This window comes from Alligator mississippiensis, chromosome 5 (genome assembly GCF_030867095.1).
Source record: "Alligator mississippiensis isolate rAllMis1 chromosome 5, rAllMis1, whole genome shotgun sequence".
Lineage (NCBI taxonomy): Eukaryota > Metazoa > Chordata > Crocodylia > Alligatoridae > Alligator > Alligator mississippiensis.
The window spans coordinates 28,070,599-28,084,213 of record NC_081828.1 but is presented as its reverse complement, the minus strand read 5'-3'; the positions used below and the strand labels follow the sequence as shown (position 1 = coordinate 28,084,213).

Genomic DNA, 13,615 nt, shown 5'->3' with positions numbered 1-13,615 from the left:
AGGCAGAAGCTGCTGCTCGGTGCAGGGGAAAAGTGACCCCTCTCATTTGCCACTGCCTGTTTGTCGAAGTAGTTCTTATAGTTAAGGGCCAGTTTCCAACTTTATTGTCATTCCATAGCAAAAAAATATGTAGAATTTATGCTGAAATCCATTATTATGCTATATCTTCCGTGCTTTAGGGTTGTTGGTTGTAGCTGTGTTGGTCTAAGGACATAGGCAGACAAGGTCCTTTGGGTAAATGTGATATCTTTTATTAGACCAGCTAAATAGCTGGAAAAAATGTTCTTTGCAAGCTTTCGGGCACAAACATCCTTCTTTAGGCATATATAGAGTTTGCAGACAAAGAACAATTTTCCCAACTACTTAGTTGGTCTAATAAAGATATCACATTTACCCAAAGAACTTTATCTGCCATTATTAGTCTACATATATGTGCCATATAAGGCATTCAAAATAGTGGATGCAATTATGTCTGACTATATCTTTGGCATAACAGGGTGAGGTAAGGGAAAGGGAGTGTACATCTACATGAGACACTTTACTGTGCAGCAGAGCAGTTTACTGCACAGTAAGCATGTGCGTCTACACATGCACATGCTTACTGCACATTAAACTGCTCTAATAGTGAGTAAATTTGCTACTTGCAGTTGCACAGCTGGCACTGGGAGGTCCCCACTGGCGGGGGCTGGGAAGCCTGCTTCCTGCCCAGCTCCATATTTGCAAAGCTGGGCGGGAAACAGGCTCTCCAGCCCCTGCCAACAGGGAGCTCCCAGCACCAGCTCTGTGACCACGGGGCCTCATCTCCCAGCACAAGCTCTGCACTCTTGTGGAGCTGGCACTGGGAGAGAAGAATTTCCGAGCCTGAGCCCTGTGACTGTGGAGCTCGGCCTGGGAGATAAGGATCTCCACAATCGTGGAGCTGGGCAGGGAACAGCCTCTCCAGTCCCTGCTCTGCAATTCCAGAGCGGGTCTGGGAACTGTCCTGGTCAGGGGGAGATCCCAGCCCCATGCTCCGATTGGGCAATCAAGGTATGGGGCTTGGGAAGAGCTGCAAGGGTGGGGCAGCTGCTGCCTCACTGGCAGATCAGAGTAGGGAGCCAGGGCCAGCCACCTGCCCTTCCCCTGCAGCTCTTTCCAAGTCCCCTGCCCCTAATCAGGGAGCCAGGGCCAGGAACTTCCAACTGCCAGGACAGGGGGATATTGTCCCCACCCCAGCAGCAGGCAGCCTCGGGGGGGGCAGGGAGCAATGTCTCCTGGCCCGGTGCTCCTTGCAAGCTCCTGTGTTAGGACCCAGAGCCCCCCTAGAGCCTAGAGCCCCCCTTGGTGGCTCCCAGGAAGCGGGAGCAGTTTGCTGCTTATGCAGCAAATCTGATTCCACTTCCCCACCCATGTAGACACCTGCCTGGGAGCATTTACTCACGAGTAGTTTACTTGGGAGTAAACTGCTCCCAAATCTAATGCACGTGTAGACACACCCAGTGTCAGATTCCTTTCCTTTTATGACTTCAGCTCATTCTTAAAACTTTATCTGACAGTTTAAATGGTGTAATGATATATTTTTTAATTCTTATTTAGTTCTATTTATCCCCATTCTAAAGACATGCTTAAAAATAAATGATAGCTGAATAAACTGTACCGTTTCTTCTCTGTGGGATGTGACTTTCCTGAGTCTGATTATTCTGCTTTTGTTCATGGTTTTCTTTTACATGAAGAACTGGAATGGTTCCTTTGTCTTTCTCATTCCAGTTTAGTGTATTACACTCCTTCTGATTCTCAATGAGATGAGTTTGCTGAGGATTTTGTGAAGAGGCAGGATTTCTTTCGGACTCCCACTTTGCAGGATTTAGATGACCTGGCAGGCAGAGAGACCCCTTGGATCCAGTTTGGTCTGTGTTTACAACTGACTGTTTTTTACATGGGAAAATAATTCTAGATATTCCTTTATAACGTTAACAATAATTATTAATAAAAACACTCTTTTGTTTTCAACAACCCGAGGCCTGAGACATGAAAATAAACAAAAGGTGACATTTCCAGAACGCAATGCGTACCAAGTATGTCACAAAGGATAAAAAGCAGTAGAAGATAAGCAATGCATCCAATCACAGATGCCAAATTAAAAGGAAGAAAACAGTTCTGAAACTTTGCCTTCAAGTACCTGACTGGGGGGGATCAGGGGAAAGGGAGGGGGAGGGTGGAGAGAGAAAGAGAATATCAGGGTGGCGTTTGCCCCTTAAAAGAAGTTTATTTTCCCATCCTCCCACATATGGCACTTAATTACTGGGCCCCTACAGATGCGCAGTTTGGTTGCTCCGACGTGCTGTAATTACAGCGCATTGCAGCAGACTCGATTAATTGAGTGGTAATTACCATGCTCCAGCAGACTTCAGCGTCATGTGTATCAGTATTCCTGCGCTGAAAAATGGCAATGGGGGTGCTTTAACTAAAGCTCATTTGAAATAATTTTTGTACAGTATGTGTATTAAATGGGAGTCATAAAAAATCAAACCAATATTTTAATTTTGAATCTCAATTAAACAATCCATCTCTCTGATGACATAACCATATTGATCCTTCAGTTGCTTATAATCTTTCCCAGGGAAAAAGTTGTATGAGTCTGGATTTATAAAAATCAAACTGAGGGTTCAGAGGAAAGAATCCCACCCTTCTTTAAAGATGGGTCGGTTTCGACCTGGAAGGGTGTGGGCAGTGGGGTCCCACAGGGCTCGGTCCTTGGACCGATACTCTTTAATGTCTTCATCAGTGACTTGGACGAGGGAGTGAAGTGTACTCTGTCCAAGTTTGAGGATGACACAAAGCTATGGGGAGAAGTGGACACACCGGAGGGCAGGGAACAGCTGCAAGCAGACCTGGACAGGTTCGACAAGTGGGCAGAAAACAACAGAATACAGTTCAACAAGGAGAAATGCAAAGTGCTGCACCTAGGGAGAAAAAATGTCCAGCACACCTACAGCCTAGGAAATGACCTGCTGGGTGGCACGGAAGTGGAAAGGGATCTTGGAGTCCTAGTGGACTCCAAGATGAACATGAGTCGGCAATGTGATGAAGCCATCAGAAAAGCCAATGGCACTTTATCATGCATCAGCAGATGCATGACGAATAGGTCCAAGGAGGTGATACTTCCCCTCTATTGGGGGCTGGTCAGACCGCAGTTGGAATACTGCGTGCAGTTTTGGGCACCACACTTCAAGAGGGATGTGGAGATAACCTGGAGAGGGTCCAGAGAAGGGCCACTTGTATGGTTAAGGGCTTGCAGGCCAAGCCCTATGAGGAGAGACTGGGGCACCTGGACCTCTTCAGCCTCTGCAAGAGAAGGTTGAGAGGCGACCTTGTGGCTGCCTATAAGTTCATCACGGGGGCACAGAAGGGAATTGGTGAGGTTTTATTCACCAAGGCGCCCCCGAGGGTTACAAGAAATAATGGCCACAAGCTAGCAGAGAGCAGATTTAGACTGGACATTAGGAAGAACTTCTTCACAGCTAGAGTGGCCAAGGTCTGGAACAGGCTCCCAAGGGAGGTGGTGCTCTCCCCTACCCTGGGGGTATTCAAGAGGAGGTTGGATATGCATCTAGCTGGGGTCATCTAAACCCAGCACTCTTTCCTGCCTATGCAGGGGGTCGGACTCGATGATCTATTGAGGTCCCTTCCAACCCTAACATCTATGAATCTATGAATCTATGAAAGTCTAACCTGTGTGAGATAATCGGGTAAGAAAGGATAGCAATTAATTTCCCCCTTTCGCCAGTTCATTTTAATAATGAATTGCCAGATACATATGTATAGTGAATATAAGGAATAGTTTCATCTTCAACCCTGAATTTGAGCCCTTAAGTTAGTTACAGTATTATTTAAACTAACTTGGTTTTGTTGTATACTGTAATTACAAATGAGGTCCGTATCAAAGCATTTCAGTCTCCTTCCCCACACTGGTTACATCTTACCTTTCCTTCTTTGTGGAATCTGTTTTTCCTGATTTCTGTTGTTCTGGACTCCCTCATGTTGTTTGGAGTCATGCAGAACCTGAATTGTTTCTTTTTCTTTTTTATTCCATCGTGAAGAACTATGCTCTTCCTGATTCTGAATTAAATGAGTTATTGGTGGACTTTCTAGAAATGCTAGACTTTTTTCAAGCTTTCTCTTCGGAAGATTTAAAATATTTGATCCATGGACATAGCTACTGAATACTGCAGGGTCTTCATAAAAGTGTTGTCTTTCTGAAGTTGTGGATGATGATGAATAAATACTTTCTAAATGGTCTAATCCAGGCAGAAAATACAATTCAGGATAAAGTGCCTAAAACAGACATTATGCTAGTTAACTAGACATGAAAGAAGACTTGAAGTGAAAATGATAACTTGAAAATCAGATGATACGTACATATGGGGGAGCAAACAACTTGAGTTCCAGTTCTGTTTCCTGCTTTGCTTTCACCTTGGAAGATAAAAATTGAAGTAAAAAAAAAACTTTGTAAGAGAAATGCAGCATACCATTCAATTTGTATGGATTCTGTCTTCTTTGGAGATTAGCTAGGACATGCTACATTTATTAAAGCAATACTTTAATACTAATTTTAAAGCAATAGTCAGAATTAGCTTGGTGGAAGTAATATATAAAACAATTTTAATTTGACTTTCTTACATAGTGTCTGCTTGAAAATGAACAACCTGATACCACATGTGTGCCATAATCTCCCCAAGAGGAGTATGTGTGTATCTGTATAAATATCATCATCTCTTGCACCTGTACTTTGGGCTTACAGGGCCTGAGCCAACTCCTACTGAAGTCAGTGGAAAATCCTCCACTGTCTATTGGAAGTTGGATCAAGTCTAATCTGACAAATATGTATCTAAATACTTAGTTCAGTTCTTTTTGTTCAATTCTTACAACAAAGCAAGTAGAAAAATAACCGACCGAACTCTCCTTCAGATGTCTACTGTAGTTAAGGAATTTCTTACTTGTCTTGATATACATGGCTATACACTTTTCAGACTTCTATCTAAAAAGTAAGATGCAGAGTAAATGGTGCATATTTAAAGGCACATTTGAAAGACAGGTGCCTTGTGGTGGGGGGGAGGGGAAAGGGAAGAGAAAAAGAAATCTGAATTTAAATTTAGACCCAAATTTAATTAAGGAAATAATTAAATTAACAAAAAAAATCTGCTCTTAGTTACTTCCTGGCAATGCCACTGATTCACTGACACAGATAAAAGTTAAAAAGAAGCAGGAGTAGGAAAAAAAAGGAGTAAATTAATTGTTCAAAAGTCTTTCAAAAGTATAGTGGGCTCTTGCAATAGTTTGCAATGTCACTATTATGAAACAAATGAAAAAAAAAGCTCTGCAAATATTTAATGGCAGAGGTAAAATTGCATAAGGTTACCATGACTCCAAACAACAAATATTGAACTTTAACTTCCTCTACAAAACTAAGTAGGAAGAAGGAGTAGAACAGCTGCTTAAGATTGCTTTGAAGTTCAAATAGTGGGAGTAAACATCTGTTTTGCTTCAGAAATGTTTACTAGGAAAGAAAGTACAACATGAGCACATCTACATGTAGCCCTACAGTGATGTAGTGACATGCTATGTTGCTGTATGGCGCACTATGGCGATGTAGCAATCACTTGTGTCTGCATGTGATTGCCAGCTATGTTGCTGCAGCGGCGCTCTCTCTGTTTATAGCATGCTGCTATGGTGATGTAGTGATGAAATTTAACTTTGCTGTATGCATGGCGCAGTAACCTCCCATACTGCACTGGGCTTTAGGACTTCCAAAAAGAAGTAGTAAAGCATAGCCACAGCAACCTCACCATATGGCAACATGTAGACACACCCCATGTTGCCTAAAAGAAGGCAGAGTAAAGAGGCAACTTATAGACCAGGGGTGGGCAAAATACAGCCCATGGGCTGGATCCTGTCCATGCCAGCTATCCAGCCAGCGGGGCCCCTAAAAAATTTAGAAAATATTTATCTGCCTTTGGTTCCTGTAAAAAATGACAGCAACCAGGGGCAGTAGGACCCAGAGGAAGTCCCAGCAGGCTCCCACAACAGTAGGGTCAACCTAGCTCTGCCCCCGCAGCCAGAAGCCCTTCTGGCCTGGGACCACGTGTCCCAGGACCCTCAGGTAAGTGTGGGGGAGGGAAGGGCAGGGGAGGACCCCGGGGAAAAGTGGCTTGGGGAAAACCTGAGCATGGGGAGGGGGGAAAAGGGGCCCCTCATCCGGCCCATGGCTTGTGCCCCACGCTGCAGCTGCTTGCAGCCCACCTGTGGTTGCCTGGGCCTGCTCAGGACAGCCCTGTGTGGGCTGCAAGCAACTGCATCAGGAAGCACCGGCCATGGGGCAGGGGAAGGGCTGCTTTTTCTCTCACACAGCTTTTTCCTGGGCTTCTTCCCTGTGCAGAGGAAAGCGGCTCTTCCCCCACCCCATGGCTGGTGCTCCCTGTTGCAGCTGCTCACAGCCCATGCAGGGCTGTCCTGAGCAGACACAGGCAGCCCCATGCAGGCTGCAAGTGGCTGCAGCGTGGGGTGTTGGGCACGGGGAAGGCGAGGGGCCACTTTCCCCCCCTTGCACTCAGCACCAGCTTGTAACCCACCCCCACTGCCAGCTTGGGCTCGCCTGTCGGGGTTGCACGTGGCAACAGCAGTTGCAGCCCCGCACTTGCTGCGCTGGGCAGTGTTTGCTACTGCCACCTCTGGGCTGCCCAGTGCATGAGCTCCAGGCAGGCAGCAGCCGCAGCACACACTGCCCGGTGCAGCAAGCAGGTGGGCCGCAGCTGCTGCCACCACAGTGCAGCCCTGACAGGCGAGCCCAGAGCTGCGCGGGGCCCAGGCTGGCAGTGGGGCTGGGTTACAAGCTGGTGCTGAGCGCAGGGAAAAGCAGCCCCTCGCCTGCCCTGTGGCCAACGCCCTGCACTGCAGCCGCTTGCAGCCTTCATCAGGCTGTCTGTGCTTGCTCAGGACTGCTGCGTGTGGGCTGCAAGCAGCTGCAGCATGGAGCGCCGGCCATGAGGTAGGCGAGGGGCCACTTTTCCTTGTGCTCAGCACCAGCTCCTTCCCGGCCGGGAAGCAGGGCTACATGCTGCACCCCGGGTGTACCACGGGGCTGGGGGGCACTGGGAGTGAGCAGGTGCAGCAGCCAGCGGGAGCACGGGGCCCACACCGGTGTCCCGGGGCCAGTGCCAGCGGGGCCTAGAGCAGGGTGTCAGGAGCATGGGGTCCCAGCCGGCAGGGGCTCTATGGACCCAGGCCAGCTCCCCCCTCCCCCTGCTGGTGCAGCCCAGCCCAGCTCCACAGACCCCTGCCAGCCTGTGCCCCGCTTTGGGCCCCGTCAGTGCTGGCCCGGGGACATCGGTCCCAAGATGGTGACCAAGGGGTGGGGCACCTGTCAAGGGGTGGGGCTACCCATGTGACCCTCAACAGCCTGCCAAAACTGGGTAAGCAGTTCCGCCCAAAATAATTGCCCACCCCTGTTATAGACTAATGAAATCAGAGCTGTATAAGCTTTTGTGAGCCTGAGCTCACTTCAACAAATGTTGTGAAAGGACATGCATAGATCAGTGCATCAAATCAAATAAAGTCAAACCAAATCAAATCTCAGCACTACCTCCCCAACCCCTTCTCCCCTCCCCCCCTTCCCTTCCTTTTGTATTCAAATCACTCTTTTTATTTGATAGATTGTTCTGTACATGTCCTTTCACAGTATCTGATGAGGTGAGCCCTGGCTTATGAATTTAGTTATTCTAAGGTGCTAACCCATGCTGCCTTCTGCCTGACTTTAGACTCATATGGCTAGCTACCTCTTTCTCTCATTGCTTAATATCATTCTGTTTCAAAAAATTGCATGGTATTACATTTTTGTGCAATGTTTACGTTTTTCCATAGTCCTTAAGCTGCTTTTGATCTTGTTTTGCTCCCTCACTATTTATTGTACATTTCTTGATATTTATCCTAGTTTTTCAAACAGGTAATATTACTGGTAACTTGATTGCAAATTCAATCCATAACAGCACAGAATATTCAGCTTGTATATGTATTCCAAACTTTTGAGAAGCAAACATGAAAGAAGAAAAAAAATCCTACAAAGGCAGTGTTATTTCTAGAATGATTTAGCTATGAAATTATTCAACATTTAACTGTACTGGTTGTCTTCATAGTTTATCACTTATTTTAGCTATAACATGTACAATAATTAAATAAGCAAATATTTAATAGCTAAGAGTCACAGATGCAACTGTTTTACAGTGTAAACTGGACAGTTTATGCAAGTGGGCTGACATGCAATAGAAATGTAGGGTCAGACTGGTTTTAAGCTACAAATTGTACTGGGAGAGCTAACAGGTAGAACAGGACCCTTCAGACGAGTTCTGGCGGACTTAAATTTCATTACACATTTCTTTTTGAAAATATGCATGTGTTTCACACATGGACTTATAATTTTTCATATTAAATAAAATATGTAGTCCAAACTCTTGCCTGAGATGCTTTAGACAGGAATGGCACTGAGTAGGGGGCTGAACTAGAAGCCCTCATGAAGTCCCTTCCTGCATTATTTTTCTATTAATCTATCATTAAATTGGGTCTCTTTACAATGGAAAATAATGAACAATTTCCAATGTATTAGAGGAAAGTGAAATAGATTAACTGTCCTGACCAATTGTGTACTAATGAATACAGAAGAAAACTTTCCATCCTAACCACAGCTGTTACCCTGAAGAATGCTATTTGGATATCTCATCAAACATGCACATAACTACAAACGTCAGTGTTGTTCAAAAAATTATCCATCTCCCATTTAAAACCTGTAACAATATTTAATCTATGGCAACTGAATCTGTATTTTATATTATTATTAAACAGGAGGAAAAACTGTAGAGAAAATAAAGCAATAACTTACCACTGCTAGCTTTTTCCCTATACATTTTAGAAATCTAAATTTATCTGTCACAGCATTTTCACCTAGGTACTTTCCAAGCTGCTCCCGTAGCGTTCTCAGTGTCAAGCAAGGAGATGCCCTGGAATGTAATTATTCATTATTCCATTTACAAGATCAAAGGAGGCTGGGTATTCAGTAAAAGTAGGAGGGGGTGATACATTGTGCTTAGGTTTGGGTAGATATAATGGAAAGAAATAAACAACAGTCATGTCACACTTGATGGAACTGGGCCTGAATTGTTTTTATGTTCAGGTCAGTTTTGGTCTTGCCAAGTCATGATGTTGCCTCATAATGTGGTGACACTATGATACAAAGCTATCCTGACCCCAACTGAGAAGCATTTACATTCCAGGAACACACACAAAAATCAAGAGTGGCATGACCTGAAACCTGAGGAATATTTTTTGCTTATCTGGCATTAGATGACAAAACCCCTGGGAATTATCAGGGTGGAGCTCATCTGCCAAGAAAATAACGGCTTTCTCAGGAGGTAAACTCAAAACAGTGTAAAGAACTCTCCCCAGAACCAAGAAGCATTACAAACCTCATCAACCTTTGGTCCAAGTGCAAGGCCCGGACGTACCTTCTCCAATATAAATATAGTAATATGTGTGAACATAGGAATGTGCATGCATGTGTATAATTTAAAAAGTCCTAAAATGTTCTCTCCCACCTCTTCTCTCTGCCCCCACAAACACTTGTCCTTTGGGAAGAGGATAAGAGAACATATACACATATTAGTTATGCTGCTTATTGGAAGGCATTCAGGTATTGAGATAAGCTCTATATAAAAATTACTCAGAATAGCAACAGGAGAAAAAGTTGACTGCCAGGCAAAATGAATGCAAGATTCTGTGTGGGAACATATGCCTGTCTGGTTGGCTGCTTCCCACTACTCTTGCTTTCCCCTGCTGTATATGCTCCAGGAATGATTTTTTGGCTGTGGACCTCTGGGACTGGTATTATAATATGATGACATTCATAAGCTAAAATATTTGGAATATCGCCATGTCATGCTTCCACATCAGATCTGGGACTTGGCTGGATTAGTGGCCCAAAGAATTTAAATCTTAAAAATGTAATTTTTAATTAGAGAACAAAACGTACCTGGAAAAAGACAAATTCAATTTTTTTGTCCTTTCATAATGTAAAAAATAAAGTTTACCCCCAATTTTTACTGATTGCTGTTTGTGTTGTTCTGCAGAAAACATTCATGCTTCATTGGATGAGAGAAATTATACCCATGACCAAGACACTAGTGCAGGGGGTCGGATACTGGCTTGGGAGTGGGGAGTGCTGGGTTCTGGTTGCTGGGTCAATGACTGTTTATGCATTTCATCTAATGACCATATTTAATGTAAATCCAGAAACAATCTTTGGAACTGGTCTTGGAACACAGGACTTCCAGATCCAGGCAAATGTCTCAGCTGTTGGGCAAGACAGACATATGCTCCAGCTTGTTTGCACTCTGGCCTACATGGAATCCCATTCACTTCAAGAGTGCTCTAGGCAGAGCTCATTGTACGATTGGGATCTTAGTTATACAAAGGAAAATATATATTATATAAAAGGTTTAGACATCTTCACTGTATGAACTGCTCTTGTGGAATCCATGTTTTCTTGTTAACCATTCCTCTAACATCATGTTAAAAGGGGGCCAACTCTTTTTCTAACAGCCCCTTCTGAAGTATATTTTAATGGTCCAAATTTTGGGCTGTGGTTACACCAAGTTTGATGTAGCCCTGGAAGCAGCAAAATTGGTCATGAGCCTGCTTTGTTCTCCCTGGCTTTTGGGAGTGGGCAGGGAACAGAAATTGTTCTAGCTGATTCTGTAGTATAATGGCACTCTCTGGAGTGACTCAGAAGCATGAAAGTGTTGGAACACAATCTAACAGAACTACTCACAGCTATGAAGTTAAGCATGTGCATGAGTATTTGCAAGATTTGGGCACTGTTCCTCATTAAAATGACTCACCTTATAAATCCAGCTGAAATGAATGTGCTAATGTGATCTGCAGAAATCGTATTCAATTTGAAGTTCCACACTTCTTCTGGGACGTAAAAAACATGAAGCTCCACCAACTAAGTACAGTGAAAGAAGATTATTGCAATTACAGGTATACTTAGCATTTTGGTGAAAGGCATGCTGTTACAGCAAAAAATGTAACATAAACCCAGTAAAAGGATTTATATAATTAAACAAAAATAAAAAGTATGTGTGTGATCCACTGCCTTGTTCAGTTTGTTTGTATTTTATATCATTTTAAACTGTTCCTTGATCTGCCTATTTAGATTCACATAAATGAGAGGTCCCTTCTAGGCCTAAATTCCTATGAATGTACTTCAAAATATTTTTGTACTGTCAGATTTCAGCAAACAAATTTGATCCAAAATAGTTTTAGTACCACAAATTATGTTATCAATTTCAGTCATCTAAGATTTTTAATGTATTATAACAACATTGATTATCTGATAATGACTTTAACAGTTACACAGATTTTGGACTAATAGCTGACAGGAGTTTAATAATAGTAACGGACTCAAATCCCTAACTGCTTACTCTGAGACAGTTCTTAACAACAGGTTCTGGTCCAATAATAAGAAAAATAACTGAAGTTCTGCAAAATGTCAGCTATGGAAAAGAAAGGGAGACTATAAAACATTTTTTCTTGATTGCACAGATTTGTTTATGTAAGTCAGAGCATTCCAGTACATTGTAAAGTCATGTTCCTTGTATGTTCTGCAACCTAATAGCCTTAATCTAATTATAATTTTTTTGAAATTACATGTGTGTTCTGCTGTAAAAATAATACACTTGATCTTAGACAAAAGGTCAAAGAATGCTGTCACGAGGCCAAGACCATAATGCTTAGACAGAGGAGCATACACCTCTGAGTCATTGTTCCAAGCAGACATAATGATATTTTTTTTACATCTGATTGACATTTGGCAGGTTCTCTGTAGCTAAGAGTTCCTCAATTTTCTTTTTTTTTAAGTGAAGGCCACAAAAATATATCACCATCAAGGTTAAAGATAATTCTGGGGATTATACATTTGCATATATGTAGTATATGATAAACTGACAACTGACAGTATTGTCAGTGATTAAGTTGTAATTATAAATTACAAACAAGCAGAGGAGCAGATTTCAATTGGCAGCACATTCTTTGCGGAAGTTTTCACAGAAATGTTAGAAAAATCTCAAAAATAAAAGTGGAGACACAGGAGGAGCTGCATTGTTGGATGTCACAGCCAGTGCGATGGATGGAACTTACTGGGAATAATTGGTAAGGATTTCTATGTGTGATAACTTTTATTGGACAAACTGCATGGTTGGACCAACTGTATGGTAGACAAGTTTTTCAATACATTTCAGGAGAGCATCTCATGGCCTACAGTTATTTCCTGGTTTAGACTTTTCTTTTCCTTAACTCCCCAAAACCTGTAGAGCTCTAAGGGCCTGCTTTGAAGTCAGTGGACTCATCCCAAGCCCTTGTCAGCACAAGGCAATTTTTTCAATATGTTCTCACCATTGATAACAGCAATAATAATATTGGAAGCATTCAAGTGAATAAACTGCTGACTACCATAAGCAAAAGTATATGAAGTGACAGTGTGCCTTAAGTATCTTGGTGCTTGGGTGCTTAATAATTTACCTTTGGTGGAACTGAAACAAGGTCAGCAAGTGTGAGAATTTTCTTTAAAAAACTTTTCTAGTGTAAGTGTGGACACAAATAAGATATATTAAGTACTCCTATATTCTTCTGATTATTAAATATGTATTAGGCATGGCTTTTGACTTTACATAATAGTACACAACTAGATTTTTTTGTACAGATCTCCCCAAAATGTTGCAAAGCAGCATTTTTTAAAATTCAAAACAATTATACAGGTTTTTCTAAAACATCCAGTACAAAAGTTCTCACCTCTGATGTTGGAGGCCTGGTTTGACTGAATGACATACTGCTGTCCGTACTAGGTCACAGTGATTTCCTGATGGACTTTTAAAAATTTCTTTTGGATCTAAGCATTTTTCTTAATAGTATGCATTATGATAAATCCAGTAAGGCTGAAATGGCATTTCATTCATTTCCTTTATTTTCACCCACTTTTCTACTTGAGAAAAAAGCAGCAGAGAATTTTATTACTGGTAGGCCCTAGACTGAGGCTGATGTCCTCCAGCTAAACCAAAGACAAACTGAAAGGAACCAAGTGTTGCCTAATCTATTTAATACTCCCTTGATGTGAACACACCCTCTATAGTATACAACAGAATATCGCCTAAGTAACCCAGAAAATTGCACAATCATGGGCATGCAAATGAAAGTTGCTTGTGTTCTATGTAACATTTGGTTCTTTCATCAAAAGATCTTAACTACTGTATATGCATTTCTATGTTTTTACAGTGCATGTAACAAACATAAGATGTATTTCTTCCAGAGGCTGGATTTACCTTGGATAAGTGGCCAAGAATGGCAGAGCTAGAAGCCAATGCAGCCTTTCATGCCCGTCACATGCAAGAGTCAAATAAAACAAGCATTCCAAGGAAACTAGGCTCCAGAACCAAGAAGGGAAATACCTGTAGATACCAACAAATCCTTGTAACACAGATCTCAGCTAAGGCTATACAGTATCCAATTCAACTGATTCCAACACCTGGATTCTTTC

The 13,615-nt window shown here is 42.7% G+C and overlaps 1 protein-coding gene across 1 annotated transcript in view; it reads right to left on the bottom strand.

Moving 5' to 3' along the window:
- Positions 1-13,615, bottom strand: part of SPATA1 (spermatogenesis associated 1) — a 26,997-nt gene extending 13,382 nt beyond the window's left edge. The window contains exons 1-6 of the mRNA XM_019489036.2: positions 12,874-13,615; positions 10,923-11,029; positions 8,909-9,026; positions 4,399-4,452; positions 3,963-4,314; positions 1,637-1,852 (exon numbers count right to left, since the gene is read on the bottom strand). Of these exons, the coding sequence (XP_019344581.1) occupies positions 1,637-1,852; positions 3,963-4,314; positions 4,399-4,452; positions 8,909-9,026; positions 10,923-11,029; positions 12,874-12,909 (883 nt within the window). The 5' untranslated portion in view covers positions 12,910-13,615. The remainder of the gene's footprint in view (positions 1-1,636; positions 1,853-3,962; positions 4,315-4,398; positions 4,453-8,908; positions 9,027-10,922; positions 11,030-12,873) is intronic.